Below are 23,609 nucleotides of genomic sequence, written 5' to 3' on the forward strand. Positions count from 1 at the left end.
TCATTACATTGAGTGTGAACACTGAACTCTTGAATCAACAGTTTAGTTGTGCTTGTGCTTGCATACCTGGGCACACAGATGGCTGGAAAACTGCAAAAGTCATTTGTGCAAATCCCCTTATAAACTAAATATTTCACGACAGCATTTTGATTAAAAAAATCATTGCACCCAAATCTTACATGTATTGCAGTGAGGTTGGGCCAAAGAGGTAGTCCTAAGGAAATTTGCCTGTGAGTAGAACCTGTTGAACACATTGGGAGGTGCTAAAAATGTACATAGGACTGAGCATGCACAGCCTGAAGAAAAGCGAAGTAAAACACACAGTGAAAAGGAGGCAAGAGACCCCACCTACAATCCAATCCTGCCAGTTCATCTTTTCTTTTGTGGCTGGTTAGCAGCTATGCTTCATGGTCTAAAACTAAGCCAGGATATTTGCAGGGATTTTTTGGAAGGAGGCAAAGTATATTCGCATAATTTGCACACATAGCACACACCACTATAACAAAGCACATCTGTATGTATAATTCAAACAACAGATAATTTTCGGGTTGTGGGGAAGGGAATGGCAAGTGCCCCCGTGCCCCCACAGCAGACATCCAGGAGAGTTGGATAAAAGACATGAAGAGATCCTGTTGCAAAACATGGCTCCTAATGTATGAAATCCTTCCTAGGCAATGAGAGGAGGAGTGTTCTCCACAGTGTATCTTCTTGAGAACTACACATTGGTTGATGGTATATAGGATAGCAAATGTCTAGTAAACTGAAGAATGTGGTAGGATATGAGTCCAGCTTCTGTCTAGCGTTGTGTCAGAAGAGCACAGTCAAAAAGGCCTGGGTTCAAGGTCAAGAAGGCCTGGGTCCAAAACCTGTTCCGTTATTAATCAGTTGTTGCTCAAGAGATGACACTGGGGCAGAACAGCTTCCCTCATGTCCACTCCAGATGGATCCTGCATCACCCTGGTATTCCAATTGGGGTGATGGGCATTGTAGTGCAACACAATTGACAGCTACTGGTTTGAGGAAGGCATGGTTCCATAATCACTTTATCTGAGCCTTACGTTATAGTACTGTATTGCTATGAGAAGAAAAATAGTGGAAAGGAAATAATGAGCGTTCTGCAGCAAAGGGGGTATGAAAGTGTAATAAATATACAGTGGTGCCTCACCTAGCAATGTTAATCCGTGCAGCAAAAATAGCTGCTAAGCGATTTCATCGCTAAGCGATATTAAAAAGCCCATAGAAACGCATTAAAACGCTATTAATGCGTTCCTATGGGCTTAAAAACTAACCTTAAGTGAAAATCCACCATAGGGGCAGCCATTTTCGGTGCCTCTAAAGCGAGGCAACACAGCGGGTGGCCATTTTGTTTACCTGGCAGCCATTTTGGAACCGCTGATCAGCTGGCAGAAAATGGGGGCTTTGCGATGATCGCTTTCCTGCGATTATCGCAAAGCGAATTTTCCCCATAGGGACCATCACTAAGCGATTGCAAAAGCGATCACAAAACATTGTCGCAAAGCGATTTCTTCGTTAAACGGAGCGATCGCTATGCGAGGCACCACTGTACTGTATATTAATAAATATTATCTATAACTACAGATACATATAGATAATTTAGATCAAGATTGGTTCCTTGAACTCCTGCTTCTGTTCATCTTTATGGGAATGTGAGAGGGGGCCAGAGGGTTCCTATGCCCATCATTCTTGTCAGTCACTTCATTTGAATTGCCTGCTAGTATTCTCTGCCTGCCCCATAATAGCAGCACAGATTAAAATGCCAGGCATTGTCCTTGCTGGACTATAGAATTGTGTTCTCATAGTATCTGGTCTTAAAATACACAGTGAAACAGGTGCAGACACAGCTCAGTAGGTTTCTGTCACCCTCAGAGGGCCCCCCAATCTAACCCCTTCAAAGACAAAAGAGTGAGGTCCCAAAAAAGGGTCTCAGGTCATGCTTTAAAAGGTTGCCTCCATCAATCAAGAGCAGAATCTTTTGCTGTTGTTGATCAAGGAAGCAAAGGTGGAACAGCCCACTCCTCAATTGTCAAATGCTCTTCTACTGCAGGTAGTCAATTGTGATCTAGAGCCTCCTGCTTTTGGTGTGAACATTTATTATTATTTTGGGGGCTGTAGCTTCCAAAATCCCTTTGGATTGTTCTTAGTGGACTATAAGATTGTGTTCACATCGGGTCTGATCTTAAAATACACAGCATGATCATATAGCTGAGGGTGCTGTAGTCCAAAAATGGTAACTTCACATCTCTTAAATTTGTCAACCACGCACGTTTTCTATTATCAGCCATGACTGGTGTCCTGCTTCTTACATTTTGCTTGGATGGAATGAAGAGAGTTAGCCCTTTCATCTGCCCGTTTTACTGTTGTTCTGTCCCAAGTTTTCCCAAGTCACTTCTGACTTATGTCAACTTTAACAGAGTATTCAAGGGACACAAGATGTCTAAGAAGTGGTTGACCATTTGCACTGCCCAGAGAGTTCCTGAGGCTGAGCAGGGGTATGAACCTACTCCCTCTTTCAGACAGAGATGTGTGACACTCTCCAAGACACTATGCAATAACATTTCGAAAAATCACCTAAAAAGGAATGCTCAATTTGGAAGGCTCTCATAGTTTTAAAAGAATTAGCCATTTTAGTTTGTGCAAGTACATCAGGAAAAAAAAACCCAAAAAAGAAAAAACCAAGAGATGAAAAAGTTGTGGCACCTTAAAGATTAACTCTTGTGTTTTAATGCAAGCTTTTGTGGGTCAAGTCTGAAAAAGTAGAAGAGGATCTGATTCATGGATAATCTATCGATTTACGAATCAGCTACATTTGTGTCCTGCTTTCCCCATGGGACTGAAGGTGGGGTACATGGCTCTTCTCCCCACTTTGTTTTGACAACAGCCCTGAGAAGTGGGTCAGGCTGAGAGAATACGCACAATGGTCTTTCATGCAGACAGCATGTGAATATGGCAATTTTGTGACTAAAACAGCTGGAGGTGGAATCAGGAAAAAAAAAGAGCAGAGAGAGGCTAAGCTTTCCAGTCAGTTAGAAGCTGCTGTACATCATCAGACTGTTCCTCTGACTAGCCCAGTAATATCTGCACTGACTGGCAGTGGCTGTTCAGCATCTCAAACAGGGAGGGAGATGCCATAGGTTGAAACTGGGACTTCCTATCTCCGAAGCTGGGCTATGATCCCTTTCTATCCAAGATGTGCTTTATTAGCTATTAAAGGTGGGAATTGTGGGAAACAGAATTCTCAGCTGATTTCTATTTTGTTTCTGATCCTCAGCTTGTTTGCTGAGAACTCATATCTCTTCTATCTGAGAACACTCTCCTCAGAGTTCTGCCTTTGTCATGTTAAAATCAAATCTGCATGCCTCTTTGTGTTTGTGTGTGTGTGTGTGTGTGTGTGTGTGTGTGTGTGTGTGAGAGAGAGAGAGAGAGAGAGAGAGAGAGAGAGAGAGAGAAATAGCATAATAATGTTAGAGGGGAAATACAGTACAGTAGTTTATTACACTTAATTCAAAAAGCAATTTAGGCCTTGAATATTTGAGATGGATGGCCAGTTTGGTCCTGCCAATAGAACTGAAGAGGTAATACAATGTTCTTAAAGCTCATAACAGGAAGAAGAGAACAGGTGAATATATGTCTGCTTATTCTGGGCAAAGCCTCAGGTTCTGCATAGGGGCCCCATTTTGTAATGACATCCAGTACTATCTTAAAAATATCCAGCATTATCTTAATGAATATCTCTCAGCCTTGGTTAAGGTAACATTCTTAGCAAACATGATGTGCTCACATGAGAACCAGTCCAACTGGGAGAGGCACGCCTTGTGCCACAGGCCAGAGCTCAGAAAAATTACTTTTTAGACGATGACTCCCGGAATCTCCCATCCAATATGGCTAATGGCTATGCTAGCTGAGAGAATCTAGGAGTCATCGTCCAAAACAGTAATTTTTCTTGGCTTAGAAGAAAAGTATGCTGCTGAAACAGTCAGAATGTTCGCTGCCGCCAACAGCTACGAAAGCTGCCAGTCACAGAACATGAAGCCATTGAAGCCAAAAACTCTATCTCCTGAGTTTATAAGGTATAGGGTCCCAAAGCCAGTTTGAGTCTACCACTGGTGTGTCCCTTTGCTGGGAACATACCCTCATCCTTGCTGCTGCTGCAGCAGCCAGTGGTGTGTCTCAGCTGGCAACTTCTCCCCTGTTGGTAAAATAGCAGAGTTGGGTCTCCTGTGGTTTCCTCGTATGGTATCCTATGAGCCCTTTTATCCCAGAGATATCATAGGACCTTTTCATGTGTGTAAACCTGTGGGCCAGAGCATGTGACTTTAATTACAGCTGCCAGTGTCTAGATATTTTAGGTGCATCTGAATAAGTAGCAGTGTTAATGATGATTCCAGCATATGTTAGCAACATGCAGCCATAATGTGGCCCTGACTAAACATAGGATCCTGCTAGAGATGGGATTTTTTTTTTTTTGAATGACCACTTCTTGAAAATTTACCAAGGCAAGTCATCATTTTTACCACTTCACAAAAGCCCAGAAGATGGGACAATTACTTTCTGTTGAAATTCTAGTTCTTGTTTGATTGTGGGATGTGTGTAGAATACGTGTGTGCCTTATGTCTAAATAGCAGCTGAGTAAGAGGGCAATGTGCAAAGCAAGTACAGGTGCAACACAGATAAAGCGTGAAGCATGTGAGGCCATGATGTGCACAAAGTATATACAACGTGGGTGGGTAATGTGCATGTGGATGCAGCCTTTTGCACTGTGAGAGCACGCACGCCAGAAGGGTATGTGTATCTGTTCTATTTTTACTGGCCAGTTGCACTCTGGCTTCAGCTTAATACTCCCATCCTTTCTCTCATCTCTTCACAGTCAGAACACTTCCAACCTCCAGCCATCACTTCTCTTCTGCCTGGACTGCACTAGGTAAGACACTTCATCAAAGCATTAGCCTTGGGGTAATCATGTAGCAAAGGAATTGGGATAATTTATAGTTTGGAGCCTGGAGAAAGAACTTCATTTTGCTCATAGTAGATGAAAATCAGCTGGCTGAGTCAGATCAGAGCAGGCAATGTACTCAGGCAAGCCCATTAAATCTGCATTGGCAGTACCACATAAGCATGAATGCAGTCACAGGCATTGCTGAGGTTATTATTACTATTAGTCCAAGCACCTTAAAATACACTAAGTAGATGGATAAGGCAGAAACCTAAGGGCAGGTTTCACATTGTGATTCATGAGATCTGAAGAGAAATCCTTATGAACATTCCCTGGAGCAGATGCCAACAGTATAGTCTACCATGGAGAAGATAACATACAAGGAGGCTGAATGTGTCACAGTTTTCTGACAGGTAGATAGGTTATTGGGCACGAAGGTATGTTTATAAACTGATTTTCTCCATACCAATGCTTATACAGTATACTTGACTGTGTACTAAGAAAGAGAGTCTGAAGAAATAGTTTCTGGACTTTGAAACTGACTATATGAAGGTAATTTTTGGCAACCTCTATTAAGGATGTGACCACAGTTAAGTTGTTGAGTTATGGATAGGCATTTTTTCACATTTGGTTTCATTTCTTGCTTCTTTAATTGAAGAAGACCTTCTGCACTTCTCAGTTTTGCTACTGCCATTCTCTATGGTGACAACAGCTCACAGATCAAACAGGGGCATCTCTCCTTGTCAATCTACGAACCACCCCTGCTCGGTTCTCAAGCTGCCTATGTCACGGAGTGGCAGAAGTGTGTTAGCAACTTAAGACTAGCTGTGGGACAGAGAAATGCTCTCTTGTTCTGGGGTCTGTAGGTTCTGCCTGTGAAATGACTTCTGTTTCACATGATCTTTCATGCACTGAGACATTTCTGCTTCAAACAGAATGCTACATGTTTGAAAAGAGGTAGAGGAAGCCATAGAAAATTGCCATTTCTGCCATCTTTAGATTATTATTTTTTTTGCTGGTAAGGATGGGTAGAACTACTAGGCCAAACATTAGTTAAATCAAGCCATTTATGAAATAGAAATTGTTTCCCGTGGATTCATCACACATGGAGAGTACATAATCTGCTATGTAAAAGGCAGGGTCAGACCGAGCAACCAATATATGTGGCACACCATAGCAGACCCCAAAGCCATCCAAACATCCAAAGTTAATCTGCAACAGACATCCTGTCTATATTATTCCTATTTAACAGAAAGTTCAGTGGACTTAATATTTCACTTGTAAGGTTAAGTACTAGAAAGAGAAATCAAAAGAGGATATCCAGAGGCTACCTGTCATAAGCAAAAGTTGTATGGAGTAATATAGGAAGATTTTATTGCTGGGTCAAGATTAACTATTATCCCAGTTCTTGCTCTTCTAAATGGGGACTATTTTTAATGCAGTGTGTTTTGTATAATTTTAAATCTGTTTAAATGTCCTTATTGCTGATAATTTTTATTTAAACTTTCAGGTACTCCGTTCCTTTGCATAATGCCTGAACCGTAAGTAGGATAAATTTTCCTGGTGTTATTCTTCTTTTTCTAAATTGTCTTCCAGGAGCATTTAGTTCAGGTTTGGTCATCATATTTCTTACATACAGTTTCTGAGCTTGGTCAAATAACTTTCTTGCATGGTGTCTGGCATATAAGAATGGTTACACGTTTACCTCAGGAATCCCCCTCCCAAAATGGCAGTTCTATGCCCAGTTCTTCTCTTCCCTTCTCATGACATTGGATGGCTTCCAGTCGTTTAGCATATTACATTGCCCTACAGTAGGCCCATTGAATCTGTGGGGATTAGATGAGTCAACACTGTAAGTTCCATTGATTCAGTGGGACTGCTATAGTTCTGATAAAGAATGGCAAATGCTGAGCCAGCATTTCTGAGAAAACAAGTTTTGGATGAACATTCTGATATTTCTCTTTCTCTTACTCTCCTAAAAATCCACTTTGCAAAATTATTTCTCAGCTCTCCCCAACATTTTATTGGCCACCTTGGGTGCTTTTAAGGAGAAAAGTGAGGTAGAAACAAACAAACAGACAAAATTGGTGACTGTTTCCCTGTCACCATCACCACATTGTCGTAAATGGACTGCGGGCACCGTGGAAAAAACAATGTGGCAGCCAGGCTCCTCTAACCCAGTTGTTGCTGACACCACTTGCAGTGGCAATGGGGGGAAAAACAACAACAACAACAACAACAACAACAAACAAACAAAAAAGAACTTTTGGGGAAAAAGAGTGAAGTTGTCCCACTATCACTGCTAAAGTGATTGTGGGAAAACTGCACCTCTGAGAAGTAAACTGCTCGGGAATTTCTCTTCCCCTAGGAGAAACTAGATGAAAATTTTCTGCCCTTTTTTTTTTTTTGCCTACAAATAGGGTATAGAATTGTGACAGCCCTTTTCCCCACAGGTTTTAGGCCAAACACCCATATACATATGTGTCATATGTTGTCAAGTCAATTCTGATTTAAAGCAACCTCAGTAGGATTTCTAAGGCATGTGAGATGTTTAAGGAGTGATTTTATCAGTTCCTCCAACCCACTGAGTTTCCATGGCTGAGTGGGAATTTGAACCCAGGTCTTCCCAGTCCCACTTTATCCACTATGCAGACTCACCCAGACAGATGAGTCTAGAACATGGTCAATAATGACAGAAAAGCTTCCATGAAAAATCATTTGCTCACTGCCAAGGTCTAACAGTGTCCAATGTGGAATATGCATACCTTTGGATTTTCTGTAATAACAAGTCTGTAATAGACAAACTGGAAAATATGCCCTGAGGGCAGGAAGTCCAAACCACCCTTTGATTCAATACTGCATGTTAGCTATCGATTTTTTCAAAATGCAAAATATAATTGTTTATTGAAGATGACAAATACTGTCAAATATCAGCTACAAAATCTACAATGATGAGTGTTTGGCTGAATGTTAACTATCCAGAGACGTGTTGAGAAGACAACCAGCAATATTCATAAAAGGGAATTTTGGGGAGAAATGTTGAGGGTGAAGTCATTTCAACCAAGCAAAGACTCGTAAATCATATTGCACGAACCAGCCACTAGATGGCAAAATAGAACCTAGTGTGTGTATTTGTCAAAGGATTTTGCCTTTTTCCTGACTTCTGTTCTACCCTTGCCTACAGGATAGAAGGTTCATCTCCATTCTTTTGTTTTAGAATGTAATTCCTGTTGACAGGCTGGTAATTCTCTGATCCAAAATGCCCCCCTGATCCCACTTGTGCATGTGCCTGAGTAAAGAATCACAGGGTTTGAGATCAGCTGGGGAAATTAATGCCCACCTGCAGGTCTAAGTTCTCGCCTTCATCTTTTGCTCCCATCTTATGGAAAGCCCTGTGAGAATGTGTGAGGGCAATGTTAGGCAAAGTGAACTGGTCACATCCAACAGCAGAAATAGAGCTGGCAGCAAGGTGCTGGAGAAGAAACCTATGTGCCACAGAACTTTCCTAGTGAGCTCTAAGGCAGCCCACTTCTTCCAGGTGTGTTGGTATAGGATGCTCTCCTATTGCCAGCCCTCAAATATGATTCAGGTTCCAATCCAATCACCTTTAATATATGACATGGGTAGAGGGGACAGTATCAGAGATTGTGACATGCACTGAGCCAGCCCTGTGGGATGTTTTAGAACATGGAGCAGCAAAGGTGGAGGGAAATGCTGAATAATATTTTAATTCATGTTCTTTAAAGGTAAGCAAAATAGCTATATCTATTCAGTAAGGCCTTAGTATCCATGGACTTTATATCAGAAATATTGCTAAATTCAGCACACAGAGATCTCATTGCTTTTCCTTTAACCTTCTTATTCTTTTGTAGCTCTTCTTCATGTGTATACTGTTTACACTGACTTGTCGAACGGCAGGCTCTTTTCATAAATTTATTACTAATAAATGAAGAATTGATAAGATCAAACTCTTGTGTCATATGAGACATTGGCGGCAGTACAGTATCTCATCTTTCTCATGGTAGTGCTCTGTTATGGTAGTCATCAGCACAAGGCAGAATTCCCTTGTGCTGATGACTCTTCCAGGTTCATCTTCCTTTCTGTGCTCTGGTTCCCCAGTTTAATGAGTAGCAGAGGCAGACAGCTAGAAAGTCATCATTTTGTAAGTCACAATATTCTGTAGACATAGTAAAGCATGATACAAGGCATTGTGGGCAATCAGCCATGGCAGACTGCTTACAACTGGCTGCCCATTCATGGCACTAACAGTGAGCCCAGGAAGTGCCAGGTAATGGAGAGACTATATCTGGAGGGAAAAGACCAGGAATTTCCCCTGAAGCCTGGCCAAGTGAGAGATATATGGGAATGAGAAGTAGCAACCTAGCAAGACTGGCGAGGCAGGAGCAAGGATGAATGATTGGAAAAACAAAGGGGTAATGAGAGAAACTGAGTTTAGAGGTCATACTATCTATGATTAGTCATTTAACTCTGTCTTTTGGGGATTGAGCCTCATTAGTGAGTCTTATGGATACCCATCAAACCATAGGGCTAAGTAATGAAACTTAGAAAGGCTTGTTACATACAGAACCTGCAGGAGTGGTAGAGCAAAGTGAAGTGTGCTGTTTATATACTACCCCACAGTGTTTAAAGCACTCTCTAGGCAGTTTACAATTATTCAGGTTGCACATTGCCAACTCCCCAGCAAGTTGGGTACTCAATTTACCAACATTGGAAGGATGAAAGATTGAATCAAACTCAAACCTGGGTCTTCACTGCTGTACTCCTATGGCATGGAGAACAGCTGGGGTAGGACATACCAAAATGGAATTAATTCGAGGGCTATGGAATTAATTCACACACTATAAAAGAGGGAGCGTGTTGTCCATTTTGGCAATCTTCTATATTTTGTGTCTTTGATGTTTGCATATTTACTGTATTCATTATGTTATCTCTGATTTTATTCCTTCTCCCAAATGAACTTCCACAGGGAGGTAAGACCAGATTATTTTTTTTTGTTATAAAATTTCAGTGTGGTTGTGCAGTGATTAGAAGATACTTTTAAAAAGTAAAGGTTTGTTTGTTTGTTTGTTTTCATAGAGGAAATCCAAGATCACAGCCTCACGCAAACTTCTTTTGAAGGTGAGTCACAATGGAAGTTGTGTTGGATTTGTCTAAACTGAGGCAACAACCAACTGTCCTGAGTTAAAAGGGGCTGCCTTGAATGTAGGTGCAGCAAGCTTATGCAGAAGATTATACAGGATTTCTGTCTCATGAATTATAGGCAGACTGAGCAATTTGTTCCATAAACCTCTGGTGTGGCTTAAACAAACAAGGCGATGGTGGGAAAACATTACCTTTTGATAGATCCCGTGCCTTTCAAATGTTTGCACCTTTTTGTTTCAGAGTTTGATGCTGGCTAAAGCCAAAGAACAGTGGGAACAAGAGCAAGAGGACAAACAAGGAGAAAAACAGAGATATTTGGCAGAGAGAGTCGCACCTCTGCATACCAGTGGACTTTCATTTGCTCAGCTACAGGTAAATACTTGGCTCGGGGGACATAGTAACTCTTAGACAGTATCTAAAGACTAGCTAGGTGGCCAGATAGCTCAATGAGGTATCTGGCTGTGGAGCCAGAAGTTGGTTGTTCACATCTCCACTGGGCATTCCAGAAGAGCCAACCTGTGCAGCCTTGGGCAAGCTGCAGTATCGCAGGATTCCCCCAGAAGAAGGGAATGGTAAAGCACTTCCAAGTATTCTCTACCCGAAAAACTCTGAAAAGGGTCACCCTAATTTAGAATTGACTTGAGGAAACGCAATTATTATTATTATTATTAAAGACTAGCTGAGCATAATAGAGAACTAATAAGCTGCAGGCAAAGAGTGAGTGAACCCAACCTTACAATGAGACAGAATTAATTGGCCACCTAAGGCAGCAGATTTGGGCTGTCATGGAAAGGTAGTTTTTTGTGTTTTTTTTTTGTTTTTTAATTTCCTGATGATTTGATTTGCACTGTCAGAAAGCATGAGAAGCCATTGTGATGGTTTTTTTTTTTTGCCTCAGGTTGCACAATTGCTTCTCTGTCCTTGTATACTGGGGACCTTCCCTTTCGAAGTGTAGGCTATCATCTGCTCTTATGCCTCAGCAGCCAAATGCATTTGGCAGGCCTGAGATTTAATTCAGATCTTTAAAGTTTATGCCTTCATAGGGACAAGCAGTTGGTCTAATCTTTTCACTAGACCATAGAGGTGCTTCATAGACCTACCTGGAGAGGGAATGACTGATGTCTTTGGGAAGGTCATTCACTGCTACATAAGAGAAAGACAAAACAGGCTGGCTTATTCAAATTTGCATGTACAGATGAATATTTAGAAGAACTACTATGGTTTAAATAGAAATACAGCCTTTCACATACAGTATAGTGGGAAAGGCTGCACATCATTGCCTTGTATGATTGCCCAGTTTACTATTTGGGTGTTAACTGTTGCGAGATAACTTGAAGGTTTCTGCCCTGCTCCCTCTAGTTGTCATTTTTTATCTGTAAACAGAGGACTATTCCTTTATATAGTAGAAAGCATGACCGCCCTAGATGGCCTGCAGGTTGGATCTTGACTAGTAGTAATCTAGTAAAAAAAAAATATGCACTAGATTTTGAGAAGGTACCCATTGACCAATTTCTCTTTTTAATGGTATAGGATCTGTGCAGGGAGTTACATAATAAAATAGATGTGGTGGATGAAGAGAGATATGACATTGAAGCAAAATGTAACCACAATACACGAGAGGTAAGAAGGCCAAAGGATGTCTGCAACAGTATTTGTATTAACTGTTCTGCTGCTAGGGATGGGAAAGACGCTTGTACAGATCCTAGTTTCAGAACACATTTATCTAGTACATGAGCTATAGAATGAACAGTAAAACTTGCAATGGCATTTTTTTTTGTTTCCTATCACTGGAGGGAAAGATTTTTTCCTCCCCAAATTATATGCAACTAAATGGACGTCACTAAAATACGTAATTTTGGGGAAAAAAAGGTGCATGGATTTTTTTCCTTTCCCATTTAGTCAACGGGGAAAGTCTGTTTAAATGCATGCACTAGATAAAGAGCATACTAAAAGTGCACATCAGTTTCCTTATATTTCCATATGGGAATCAAAGGAAAGTCTCAGAACCTGATATTGAGCAAGAAAAAAAAAGATGAAAATACAGTTGAGATTTGGAAGAATTTGACAAAACGGATTTTCACATGCCTATCAGCTATATATTTAAGTTCTGTACTTGGCTCTCATGGCAATAGGCCTGAGATACCAAAGGTGGAATTTTCTCGTGGATTATAAATATGACATTCAGGACCTCTTGAGCACCTGTTGGAGTCCAGAACACTATTTTAAAAGGAAGGGTTCATATGTTGTAGATTCTGTGAATTCTTCATCACACAGAAAACAATTGCTGATTTTTAAAAATTGGATATTCACACAAAATCTCCTGATTTTATTCAGGAGCCACTAGTTCCTTTATTCTACAGTTAGTTGCACAGACAAAACAAAAGGCGACTTGCTATGTGCTTTCTCTTTTGTATGATAAAAGGCAGTGACAAAAGGCAGGTATAAAATTTTGGCAGGACAATCTCTCTACGCCCAGAATATCTTTCAGCATTCCCAAAGCATTTCTTTCTGTGGTGGATAAAGATGGTCTAACTTATGCTAGCTCCTTCCAGTCCTGAAATAAGGAAGGAACCTTCTTGAGCTTAGACTTTCCATGGCTTATGGCCTTATGTAGCTTCTCCTCGATCACTTCTTGCTCTGCAGATTAAAGACCTAAAATTGAAAGTGCTTGACCTCCGGGGAAAATTCAAGCGTCCTCCTTTGCGGCGTGTCCGTGTCTCTGCTGATGCCATGCTGAGAGCTTTGCTTGGCTCAAAACATAAAGTTTCCATGGACCTCAGAGCCAATCTCAAATCTGTCAAGAAGGAGGATACGGAAAAGGTTGGTGACTGAAACCCCTCACCCAATAGTTAGGGCCAATACCTTCAGGTACTTTCTGTAGTCACAGGTTAGGAAGATTTACCTGTTTATGTTCATTGACTATTTGCAAAGGACAGCATGACAAATATAGTCCTATCAATATTTTTTACTTTCTTTTCTAATGCCATGAGTAACTAGTATGAGAGATGTCTTCATTCAGTAAGTATTCTTTCAGTCAACCAATCTTTCCTTAAGTATTGTGAGGTAATTTTCTTAATTCTGACAGAATTTTATCTCTCACATTTTAGAAGGCTGTTGACAGGAATTGTTTTTATGCCACTGTGGTTTCAGAAAAAGTCCATTATAGTACTGGGACACTGAGGAGTATGTCACAGGTTTTAAAATAGGTAGTATTCTTATAGAAACATTCGAGATATTCTGATATTACCTGCTCTAGATCATTTATGATTAACAAGTCCCACTGATTTCAGTGAATCTAACATTAACTTTGATTTACAACCAGCAATTTGTTACTAGGCTGTTTAGTCAGGACTATCTGTATGAGCACCTGTGATACTCCGCATGCAAATCAAGGGAATTTTCAAAATATATCCCTTTCTATCAGAGAAAGGAAAGATGCCGTGCAGGCTATGGAATCCTCACAACTGTTAAATTCGCACTATAGTTTGCAAAGCTTGGAAAATTTCCTCTTTTTTGGATAAATGATCAGATGATTCTAGAAGTAGTAGTCCAAAAACTAACTATTCCACACTGCAATAACTTCTTTCTCAGTTCTAAGACATTGATTACTAATTTGCAGCTTCATATCTCTAAGGGCTAGAGACTTTAGAATGAAAGTATACTTCAAGCTGCACCCATTGTACTTGTGGGGTGATCATATGGAATGATGCTTTATCTCTGGCTGTATTAATTGGTCCTTCATGGATGGCACTAATGTGTGGTTCAACTTACTGGTTTCCTTTATAGGAACGTCCTGTAGAAGTGGGTGACTGGCGTAAGAATGTGGAGGCCATGTCAGGGATGGAGGGCAGGAAGAAGATGTTTGATGCTGCCAAATCTCCAACTGGACAGTGAAAAGTACTGCATTTTCTTAACCTCTTCTTCCTTGCCTAGATTCCAGTGCAAACCAGATTTGCTTGCTACTGGCAAGGCGTCTCAGTCTCTCTGCATTCTCGATCCCTGGTTGACATTTCCAGTAAAGCTGAATATAGTAGCCACTCAAATTGCCAGCGTCTAATAATGAGAAATGCCACAGAGATGTGGGCATCCCCTTAGGGTTTTGTGGCTGATAAGGTTTCATATCAATGCCAGAAGTTTGAAGTGTAACTTATTGTTCTAGCCCTGTAATTAGTATTGCTTATATGAATCAGGTTCAAAGTTAATTGAGAGGACACAAGGGGTGTGTTATCTTTAAGGTGCATTATGGCTTTGTGTCTTATTATTTATCAGCTCCATCTTATTGTATACAAGTTGCATTGTGGTTTGGCATATTTTGCTAATTAAAAATAAGGTTATATCTACCTCACTGTCTTGGAAATAGAGGACATAACACTATGCCGCCAGACATACAAGGCTAACCAAAATAATGTCCCATGAAAGTGGACAGCTGTCTTGCTGAGACAGTCCTGCAATACCACTCAGGGCACTGAATCATAGTACCAGAAATCATGAAGTGAAACAACGGACTTAATCTGATTGTTAGTCCCAGCTAGAGCAGAGCTATTGGATCAATGCAACTTACATGAATGTCAATGAGTTTCATAGATTCAGTGGGTCCACTTGAGTTGGCACTAACAACTGAATGTAGCCCAGTGCTTATTTTCGAACCATGTATCTTGGACCTAAACCCCAAGTTCTGCATGCTATTCAGTGTGAGAAACACTGAGCCAAATCTCATGCAGTTGGATCCAATCAAAAGCTTCCTGGCCCCTTGCTTATTTTCATGCATGGCTTCCTGCAAAATTAATGAAACCCACAGCTCCCACTCCCAGCTGTGTTTTGTCTTTCCTTAAAAGGCATACTGTTATAGTAAAATAATCACTGGTTGGGACTCTTTGGGGGATTCCAGACACCTCCCTTTCATTACCCTGCAGGCTGCTATTGTCAACAATAAATCAACCCCTTTTAATCATGGCTAGTAAATTGTTTTATAGTTCTGCATCATAAAATCTTGGAACAAAACAGGAACTGATCATCATCCACCCCCTATTTTTTACTGTGATATCATATGTTGCCAGTTTTCTTGCAAGTCAAGCTGAAAAATACAGGAGTGAACATCATGTTGATAACAAGCACCCATGTGAAGTGTCCAGAAATATAAGAAAGCAAGAGAGTGAGTGTCCTCTGACCCTGGGATTACCCCTTATCCTGTATTCCAAGGCTAAAGAGTTAGAATGGGAAACAGAACTAGGCCTAGCATCTGGCTTCAGCGAGTGAAACCAAGTGGAGTTCTGCAAAACATAATCCAGAATCATAACTCCACTCTCATTCTCCTTATTGTCTCCCAAAGCCTCAACTGTGCATATGGTGTGGTGAATTTCATGGGAGATGGTACAGTCAGTTCATCTTTGAGGAGTATTAGACCTTTCCTATGCAGCTAAGATGTAATTTTTAGCCCAGCTACTTCCCTTTATCTATTTCCTGCTGCTACTCCCTCTACCTAGTTCTTGCTGCTCCAGAATCACAGTTCTTGTACACATGCTGTACTTGACCTTAGCTTTCCACACTGGTGTACCATCCAGTTGCAGTGCAAGCCTTCAGTGGGTTTCTCATCCTGCTGTGCCCAACTTGAGAAGTCTGGATTGAGGGCATATACACAGCTCATTCACTTGGCATTGTGTTGCACATCGAGAAGGGAAATGTGGTTTTTTCTCATACTACAACTCCCAGAACATATAGGAAGCACAGGAGTTCAAAAATCAAATATTTCCCATTTCCAGTTATGTGACTGCCACTTACCTTTGGCTGTGAGGAGCTCTTTAAACTCTGCAGGATACTGAGTCCCTGTGAATTCCACGCACCTATTCTGTGAATATATGGGACGTGGTGGCGCTGTGGGTAAAACTACAGAAGGCTCTGTGCTGCAAGGTCACAAGATCAGCAGCTGTAAGATCGAATCCACATGACAGAACAAACTTCTATTGCTTGTCCCAGCTCCTGCCAACCTAGCAGTTCAAAAGCATGTAAAAATGTGAGTAGATAAATAGGTACCACCACAGTTGGGAAGGTAATGGCATTCCGTGTCTAGTCGCGCTGGCCATGTGACCACGGGAATTGTCTATGAACAAATGCTGGCTCTATGGCTTGGAGACGGGGATGAGCACCACCCCCTAGAGTTGGACACAACTGGACTAAATGTCAAGGGGAACCTTTACCTTTATTCTGTGAATGTTTGTTCAGTCATCCCACTCACTCATTTAACCATAACTGCCCCCTCCCCCAATTTTTATTTAGGCACTTAAGGGTGCAAATACACAGGAAAGTCAAATTGGAGAGATCAGGCTTTGCAACAATTTGATTTGAAGCCTCTATTACCTTTGAAATCAGAATTGGTGCTCACACAGGGGCTGTGGATTGATTTGAGAATTCACTGTTCATACTGGATATGATGCTATTTACATTTAAGCCCAAAGTCCTCTTCTTTCCTTCCTTCCTCTGGTCCCATCTCTGCCAATCCTTCCTTCCTCTGGTCCCCCAGTCTCAGACATCATACCTCAATTGCCTATGTCACTGAAACACCAGCTACAGACATTCCCCCACCCCATTTTTACAAGAATGTATCATAATTCAACATGCAGGAAAAAGACTGTTCAAATCATTCTGACTTGAAAAAGTGGAAGCTCCCTGGAGGCGGGGGTGGGGGGTGGGGAAGCGACTTTGGAAGCAAAAAGAGTTGGACCAATTAGAATAATCATGTTGTCAATTTAAAAAATACTTCAAATTGACCTCTTTTATAAGTAGAACAAATCCCACAATATTTAATCATGTAATTGCAGTCTTAAAACTGTGTGGTGCAGGGAAAATGTAAGAGTAGAACCCAGGATTAGAAATGGGCACGATCTGCCAGTTCAGTGGTTTGTGCAGGTTCAGCCATCCACCCAACGAGTGTTCCACTGTTCTGAGCCGCACCTTGTCCAGCAGGCACCCACTTAGAGGCAGTGCCCAGAGGAAGCTAGGCAGGGAAGCTGCCTCCAAGTGGGTGCCTGCCAGAGGAGGTGGGACTCAGAAGTCCTCAATACCTGTTTGGCCAATGAATGAACAGGCATGAACTGCTAGACTGGTAGTTCATGCCCATCTCTACTCAGGATGTTGTTGTTGCTGTTTAGTCATTAAGTCGTGTCTGACTCTTCATAACCCCATGGACCAAAGCACGCCAGGCCCTTCCGTCTTCCACTGCCTCCTGGAGTTTGGTCAAATTCATGTTGGTAACTTCGATAACACTATCCAACCACCTCGTCCTCTTTCTGGTATAATTCCTCTGTGTATTCTTGCCACCTCTTCTTGATGTCTTCTCCTTCTGTTAGGTCCCTACCATTTTTGTCCTTTATCATGTCCATCTTTGGACAAATTATTCCTTTAATATCTCCAATTTTCTTGAACTTGGCTTAATCTACAGTAGAGAGCAAACCCTCCTGGATGACATCACAGCTGCTTCTGAGGGGCATGACTGCCCACCATTTTTCTTCTTTAAGCAAGAGAGCTTGCTTAAAGAGCCTTTCCTTAGGCCAATCATAATGGCATGATGTAACCACTGTCCTATCTGAACTCTGTAACCTATCCGCATGCTGTCCACTATCTGTGAGCTTGTAAGGTTAATAAAAGCATAGTCCTCCTGGGCAGGACAGAATTCATTGGGAACCCATTCAGTGTTATTCTGCCTCTTCTACTAATCGACCACCAGGAGCAGTGCTGGCAGACATCCCTGTGTTTGGCTGACGACTTTAACTTCTAGCTCTAAGAGACTATTTGCTATCCTAATTATCTGGTGATCATCACAAAGCCCATCAGCCTGCTGATTTCGTGACTCCAACACTCCACTAAGACCTGTCCGTCTTGGGTGTCCCTGCACGGCATAGCCCATAGCTTCTCTGAATTACTCAAGCCCCTTCGCCATGACAAGGCAGCTATCAGTGAAGAGGCTACTCAGAATACATGACTTGAAATCCTTGCTTAGCCACAGAAGCTAACAGGGGGTGATAATCGTAAACTGCTCCTTGAACATTTCACATATTTTGGAAGCCCTGTTAGGGACATCATCTCAGATGCAACTTGCAAATTTAGACTACTTTCTTGTGCTAACATGATTATTTTTTTGTTAAATATTTTTCCTTATGGAAAGGACTTCATCAAGCATGACAGTTGTCCATTTTATTATTGGAAAGCTCTTTGACTAGGATAGTACTTCCCTAATTAAACTATTTCTTTGCCTTCTCAATTTTATTTTTGCAGGTCCTGAATGGAAAGATGAAGACCACCTCCCACAATGCCTGTGTACATCTCTGCCCCTTTCTTTTGCCGATTGGTGTTCCCCCATTTTCTGCATTAGGAGTAGAACTGATGTCTTTAAGGACATTATTCAAGAATTGTTATGGTTTTGCATTTCAGCAATTCATGATCCCGTCAAACCAGCAATAGGAACACTCAACCTCTTGCTAGCATGAGTCATACAATGACCACCACAACTATCAAGCAATGCAGCCTTCCTTTCAAAACCATTTCAGCTGTACTAGAGGCATGCCAGTAGTTGGATAATGTGCATATAAGGTGAAAGTGGAAAGAGGACACTGTACCGTACATGGTCCTCTGTAAATGTACAGAAAACTGTATTGATGCTATGTCATATCAACTAGAATCAGTGAAGACCCTTGCTAGGGTAGGTCCTTTGGTGGCCTGCTCTTCTACTCCAGAAAGTCCTTTAGCTTTTTCCATGGCAGTTTTTCTATGTACAGTTTGGGTGCTGCAACAATTATTTCTCTCTCTGTATCATTAAACAAAACTAAACAAAACCCAGCAGCATCAAGAATGAATATACAGGATCTGTGATTCTTTCTAGATCTCCTTAATACGATGATGGGTGGATTGTGCTATTGCTTCTGATATCACAGTGTTTCAGAATGGTGAGAAGTCCAGGAGACATATTAGGTTCTTCATCATTTCCATGCTTCTCTTCTCTTTCTTATCCTATTTATTTTACACTAGCTTCTTTTCATTTAGGCTCTGACCTCAAATCCAAATGAAGTGGGACCTTTTGTTTAAGGGTGCAGCCAGATTTCCCACAGAGTCATGACAGAATGCAGTTGCTCAGTGGAAGAGCACATGTGTTAAATGTGGAAATATGTATGTTTCATATACTATAGGTACATCTCTTTATAGCGCTGGGAAAGATTTCAGTCTGGAACCCTGGAGACCAGCTGTCAATTCTGCTATTACTTTCAATGGAGAATCTAAGAGAACTCGTACAATGCTAGAAACTCTAAGTATGCCCAGGATCGTGATATGCAAAACCTGGCTTTTCTATCTTTCGAGGCCTTTGAGGAGATCATGTAGGATGGAAAACCCTTAACACTTCCAGCCATTGTGATATCAACAATACCGGCATTTACCTCCTGAGATGGCTTCTCCACTCTGAATTCTATTTATATAATCCTGAACATACCATCATTTGGTTTATTTAATTTTTTAAATTTAAAATATTTTCACAACAGTAAAAGACAGTATATAAAGCTAACAACGGTGAATATACAATATTGAAAGGATCGAACACATACTACACTAAAAAACAGTAAACAAAAACAATGCCAAAACACACATAAAGCAGTAAAGTACAACAATCCATTAAAAACACAAACGTTCAGGCAACCAGTCACTGAGGGAAGGCTTGCCTGAAGAGAAAGGTCTTCATCTGCTTGTAGAAGGAAAGCAAAGATGGGGCCAGCCTAGCTTCCTGTGGGAGAGAGTTCCAAAGTCTGGGAGCAACAACAGAGAAGGCCCTCTCCCATGTCCCCACCAAATGTGCCTGTGAAAGTGGTGGGATCAAGAAAAGGTGTCTCTTGATGATCACACTTAAGCAGTCTCATAAAGGGAGATGCAGTCCTTGATAGCTTGGACCTTGAGATAGCTTTATTGCTACGAGCCAATCTGACTCTTTTTTCAGAAGTAACCATTTGCCCTGCTCACAGTTCTGGTAGACACATTCAAATTCTGGCCCCTAACAGTATCTGTCTAGCAGTTTTTAATTCCAAAAAGTTCATTATTAATCAAGATGCACTGGATTTAAAAGGCCAGCTGTAAGTTCAATCATTACCAGCAGATGGCAGAATCTTGTATAGCCCATTCATATGTCCACAGCTAGAGAATGAGGGTACTACCCAAAACAGGATTACTGCAGTGTTTTCTTGAGACCTTCAGTCTGCAGTGGCTTTAAAATCCACTGGCAGAATCTTTTCATCAGTGTTGACAATCCTGAGCAGAAATGAGCAGACCTTCCTTAGCTCATCCACCTTAATGTTAATGTGTTGTGACTTTTGCTGTATATCTTCTGGTGGGTGCTGGAAGAAGGAGGAACGTCTGTATCTCTGAAAATGAATATTTATTTGCCCAAGCACTCTCAGGCTATTGCATAGGAGGCCCCTTTCCCACAGTGTGTTCCCAAGAAGCTGCTTCAGCGATCCTTGAGACTTTTCAAGTTTTCAGCAGTTTTCAGCAGGGATGATGGACTGCAGGGAGAAGGCAAGGCTTCAGAAATGCTGAGATCTGCAGAGGTGGTTATCTCTGGGAGCTCTGCCTGCAGTTCTGTTGCTCCTACTCAAGCACTCTGGGCGGGAGCTCAGCAAAGTTATTCTCTTTGGATGATAGATCCTAAAGTCCCCTCAAAAGCAAGGACATTAGCCATAGTATCTGGGGCATTCTGGAAAATGATTATCTCAAAACAACAACAAACTTGTATTCGTGAAGGCTTTCATGGCAGGGATCTAATGGTTGCTGTGGGTTTTTCAGGCTCTTTGGATGTGTTCTGAAGATTGTTCTTTCTAACGTTTCGCCAGTCTCTGTGGCCGGTATCTTCAGAGAACAGCACTCTGTGCTCTGGGTGCTGTCCTCTGAAGATGCTGGCCACAGAGACTGGCGTAACATTAGGAAGAACAACCTTCAGAACACGTCCAAAGAACCCAAAAAACCCCACAACAACCAACAACAAACTTCTTAAGGGTTATTTTATCCAGGTTCTGAGTTCTGTTGAATTCCTCTCCTTCAAGTCCTGTAGCTCCCTTTTAGCAGTTTCGTTACACCAAAATGCAGACATTTCTGACCCGGGAGAACGTTTGCCTTTTATTTGATTTGAAACAGTTTGTACATCAATCGGGCACTTTAGAACCTAAGTGGGCACCATGCCACAAACAGATCTCTCCGTTGCCTGTTGGGCTGCAGCTTCCCAATAACTAAGCTCACTGAGTTTTTTGTGCATCATAGAAAAATGTTTCCACATCATATAATAAGAAGGGAGGACTTAAAGAGGGCAGTGGCCGGTAGCCATTTGGATACATAGCCAGCCAGCTAGCCAGATTACGTTTCTGGCCTGTCTGAAACTGCAGTCCTAACTAAAGGTACAAAACAGTTAACTGAAAAGCTTGGAAATGCTTTTTGGGCTACAACATTCAGCATCTCCCAGTCTCCAAGTTCAATATACTACTATTAGTATTATTCTAAATTATTTTTGTTTTGATTGCTATTGTTAATCTTTGTGAAGTACAAGAGGACAGAGTGGGTCCTAACTAGTTTAGCATCAATTTCATTAACAAACTCACTTCTAGTTTTACACTCTGTGTTTAGGGTTTTTCATCTTCACTCCAAAATGTTTCATGCTCCAAAATGCCAGAGAATTATAGTTGTTAACTGCCATGCTCATAAGTCAGATGCAACTTGAACAGAGGTTATATAACCATGCAAAGACTGACTGCTGAGTCTTCTCTTTTAAGGAGAAGGGGGTCATTAAGACTAGGGTACAAAGCCATCAGCTAAGTTTGGTCATCTGGAACTGCTAATACTAGCATGTCTATATATAGAGATAGACACAAAAAATGTTTCATGATCCATCATCAATAACCAGTCAAAGGAAAGTTAATCTGTAATTTGACCCGCAGACTCAAGAGCTCCTCTTTGACCCATATTCAGAAATAAAAGAGTCTGTTTACATTCTTATCTTGTTAGTGCAGCCTGTAATATTTAGAAGTTGATATAGAGCCATATTACCCACAGGGTAAAGTGTGGAGTGTGGTTCATTCCATAGTCATGTAATTGACCAGTAAGTAAGTGGTGGCACAGGTTTCATTTCATCCTTACAAGTGTGATGTTCCTCGGCTTCTAAAGTGCCATCAATGTCATTATAGGGAGAATGATGCAGCTGCCTCAGGGAGCAATTTTTAACTCTCAGAAAAAGGATTCATACCTATCATTATTCAAATTCACTCTACCTGCCTTTAATGGTCAGGAAGGTGATACATGAGACTTTTCTTTCTCAGGTGCTGCAATAACTTCACTAGCCAAGGGCACCTTGATTTTGAGAGCTGAGGGTATCCTTTGCTGCTCTTTCTTAGCCACCAATATATGATGGCCCAGCCTTGTCATTGGTTTAGAGCGTTCTAGGTCAAAGTGACGTATCATCAGAATGTTGATAGCCAGCCCAAGACATTGGGCTGAGTCAATGATGGCAGGCCCACCATTCCATGTACAGAAGCCGATTGAATGGGCAGCTTCTACTTACTTTGATTCTGTCAATAGGATAGCGTCCTCCACAACACTTAAAGGCACCAGACTAGTTTTGGGGTTCAGGGGAGTTTCAGTGCCCATCCACACATCCTCTTTGCTCCTGTTAAAGAGTGGCTCTATTGCCCATTGATTTGGATTAGTGTAGCAAATCTACGGTACATTACATTCCTGGATATTTGATTTGATCCCTTCCCTTTTACTTCAGCCATCTATTAGCCCGGTTCCCATAGGGTACGTGCAACTCAGACTCCCCTGAGAGCTGTGATGTCATCTGTGGGAGTGCCTTACCTTTACTTTCCCCTGTGGGAGAGAAAAAGGCAAGGGATGGAATCAGGGTGGATAATGGGAAAGGGCATGAGATAGAAGGAGAGGAGAATGGTGGGAGGAGGAAGAGAGGGGATGGCCTATGGTGCGGAAATTGACATTGGAAGAATGTGAATTACTTTTAGGAGATATTGAAACAGGTATGGAACCTTGGAATGAAAGATTCCAGATCTACGAGGAAAAGGGACCGCTCTTTCAATTTACCTCATTCTGAGCCACATATCTCCCTTATCACTGTGTAGGCTGATTCAGGCTGAAGGGGACTGCAGTCCAATACAATTTGGATGGCCATACTTTGTCTATCTCAACTTAAAAATAGACCAATACTCCTCATGTCATATACTCCAGTACATCAGATGCCGCTTCCAAAGAGAACAGTGTGTTTGTAGAGGGAACAAGGAGATAAGTGAACCTTTGAGCAAGATTTTCAAATACTAACATATGCAAAATAAAGGTAGTGGAACAGCACATGGCTGCAATAGTAACAAAATATTACAGGCAGGAAGAAAACAGAATTCGTTCATTTAAAAAACATCTAGACCACCTTCAAATGTCAAATGACCAGGAGGGCATACAATAAAGTTTATAA

The 23,609-nt window shown here is 41.4% G+C and overlaps 1 protein-coding gene across 1 annotated transcript; it reads left to right on the plus strand.

Moving 5' to 3' along the window:
* The first annotated feature begins 9,974 nt into the window (after window positions 1-9,974).
* TNNI1 (troponin I1, slow skeletal type) lies at window positions 9,975-18,960 on the plus strand. The gene is made up of 6 exons (XM_072997129.2): window positions 9,975-10,090; window positions 10,355-10,486; window positions 11,645-11,734; window positions 12,758-12,934; window positions 13,901-14,011; window positions 18,383-18,960. Exons 2-5 carry the CDS (start codon window positions 10,361-10,363, stop codon window positions 14,006-14,008), a joined length of 501 nt encoding a protein of 166 aa, XP_072853230.1. The 5' UTR covers window positions 9,975-10,090; window positions 10,355-10,360; the 3' UTR covers window positions 14,009-14,011; window positions 18,383-18,960.
* Window positions 18,961-23,609: the final 4,649 nt, after the last annotated feature.

This window comes from Pogona vitticeps, chromosome 4 (assembly GCF_051106095.1).
Source record: "Pogona vitticeps strain Pit_001003342236 chromosome 4, PviZW2.1, whole genome shotgun sequence".
Classification (NCBI taxonomy): domain Eukaryota; kingdom Metazoa; phylum Chordata; class Lepidosauria; order Squamata; family Agamidae; genus Pogona; species Pogona vitticeps.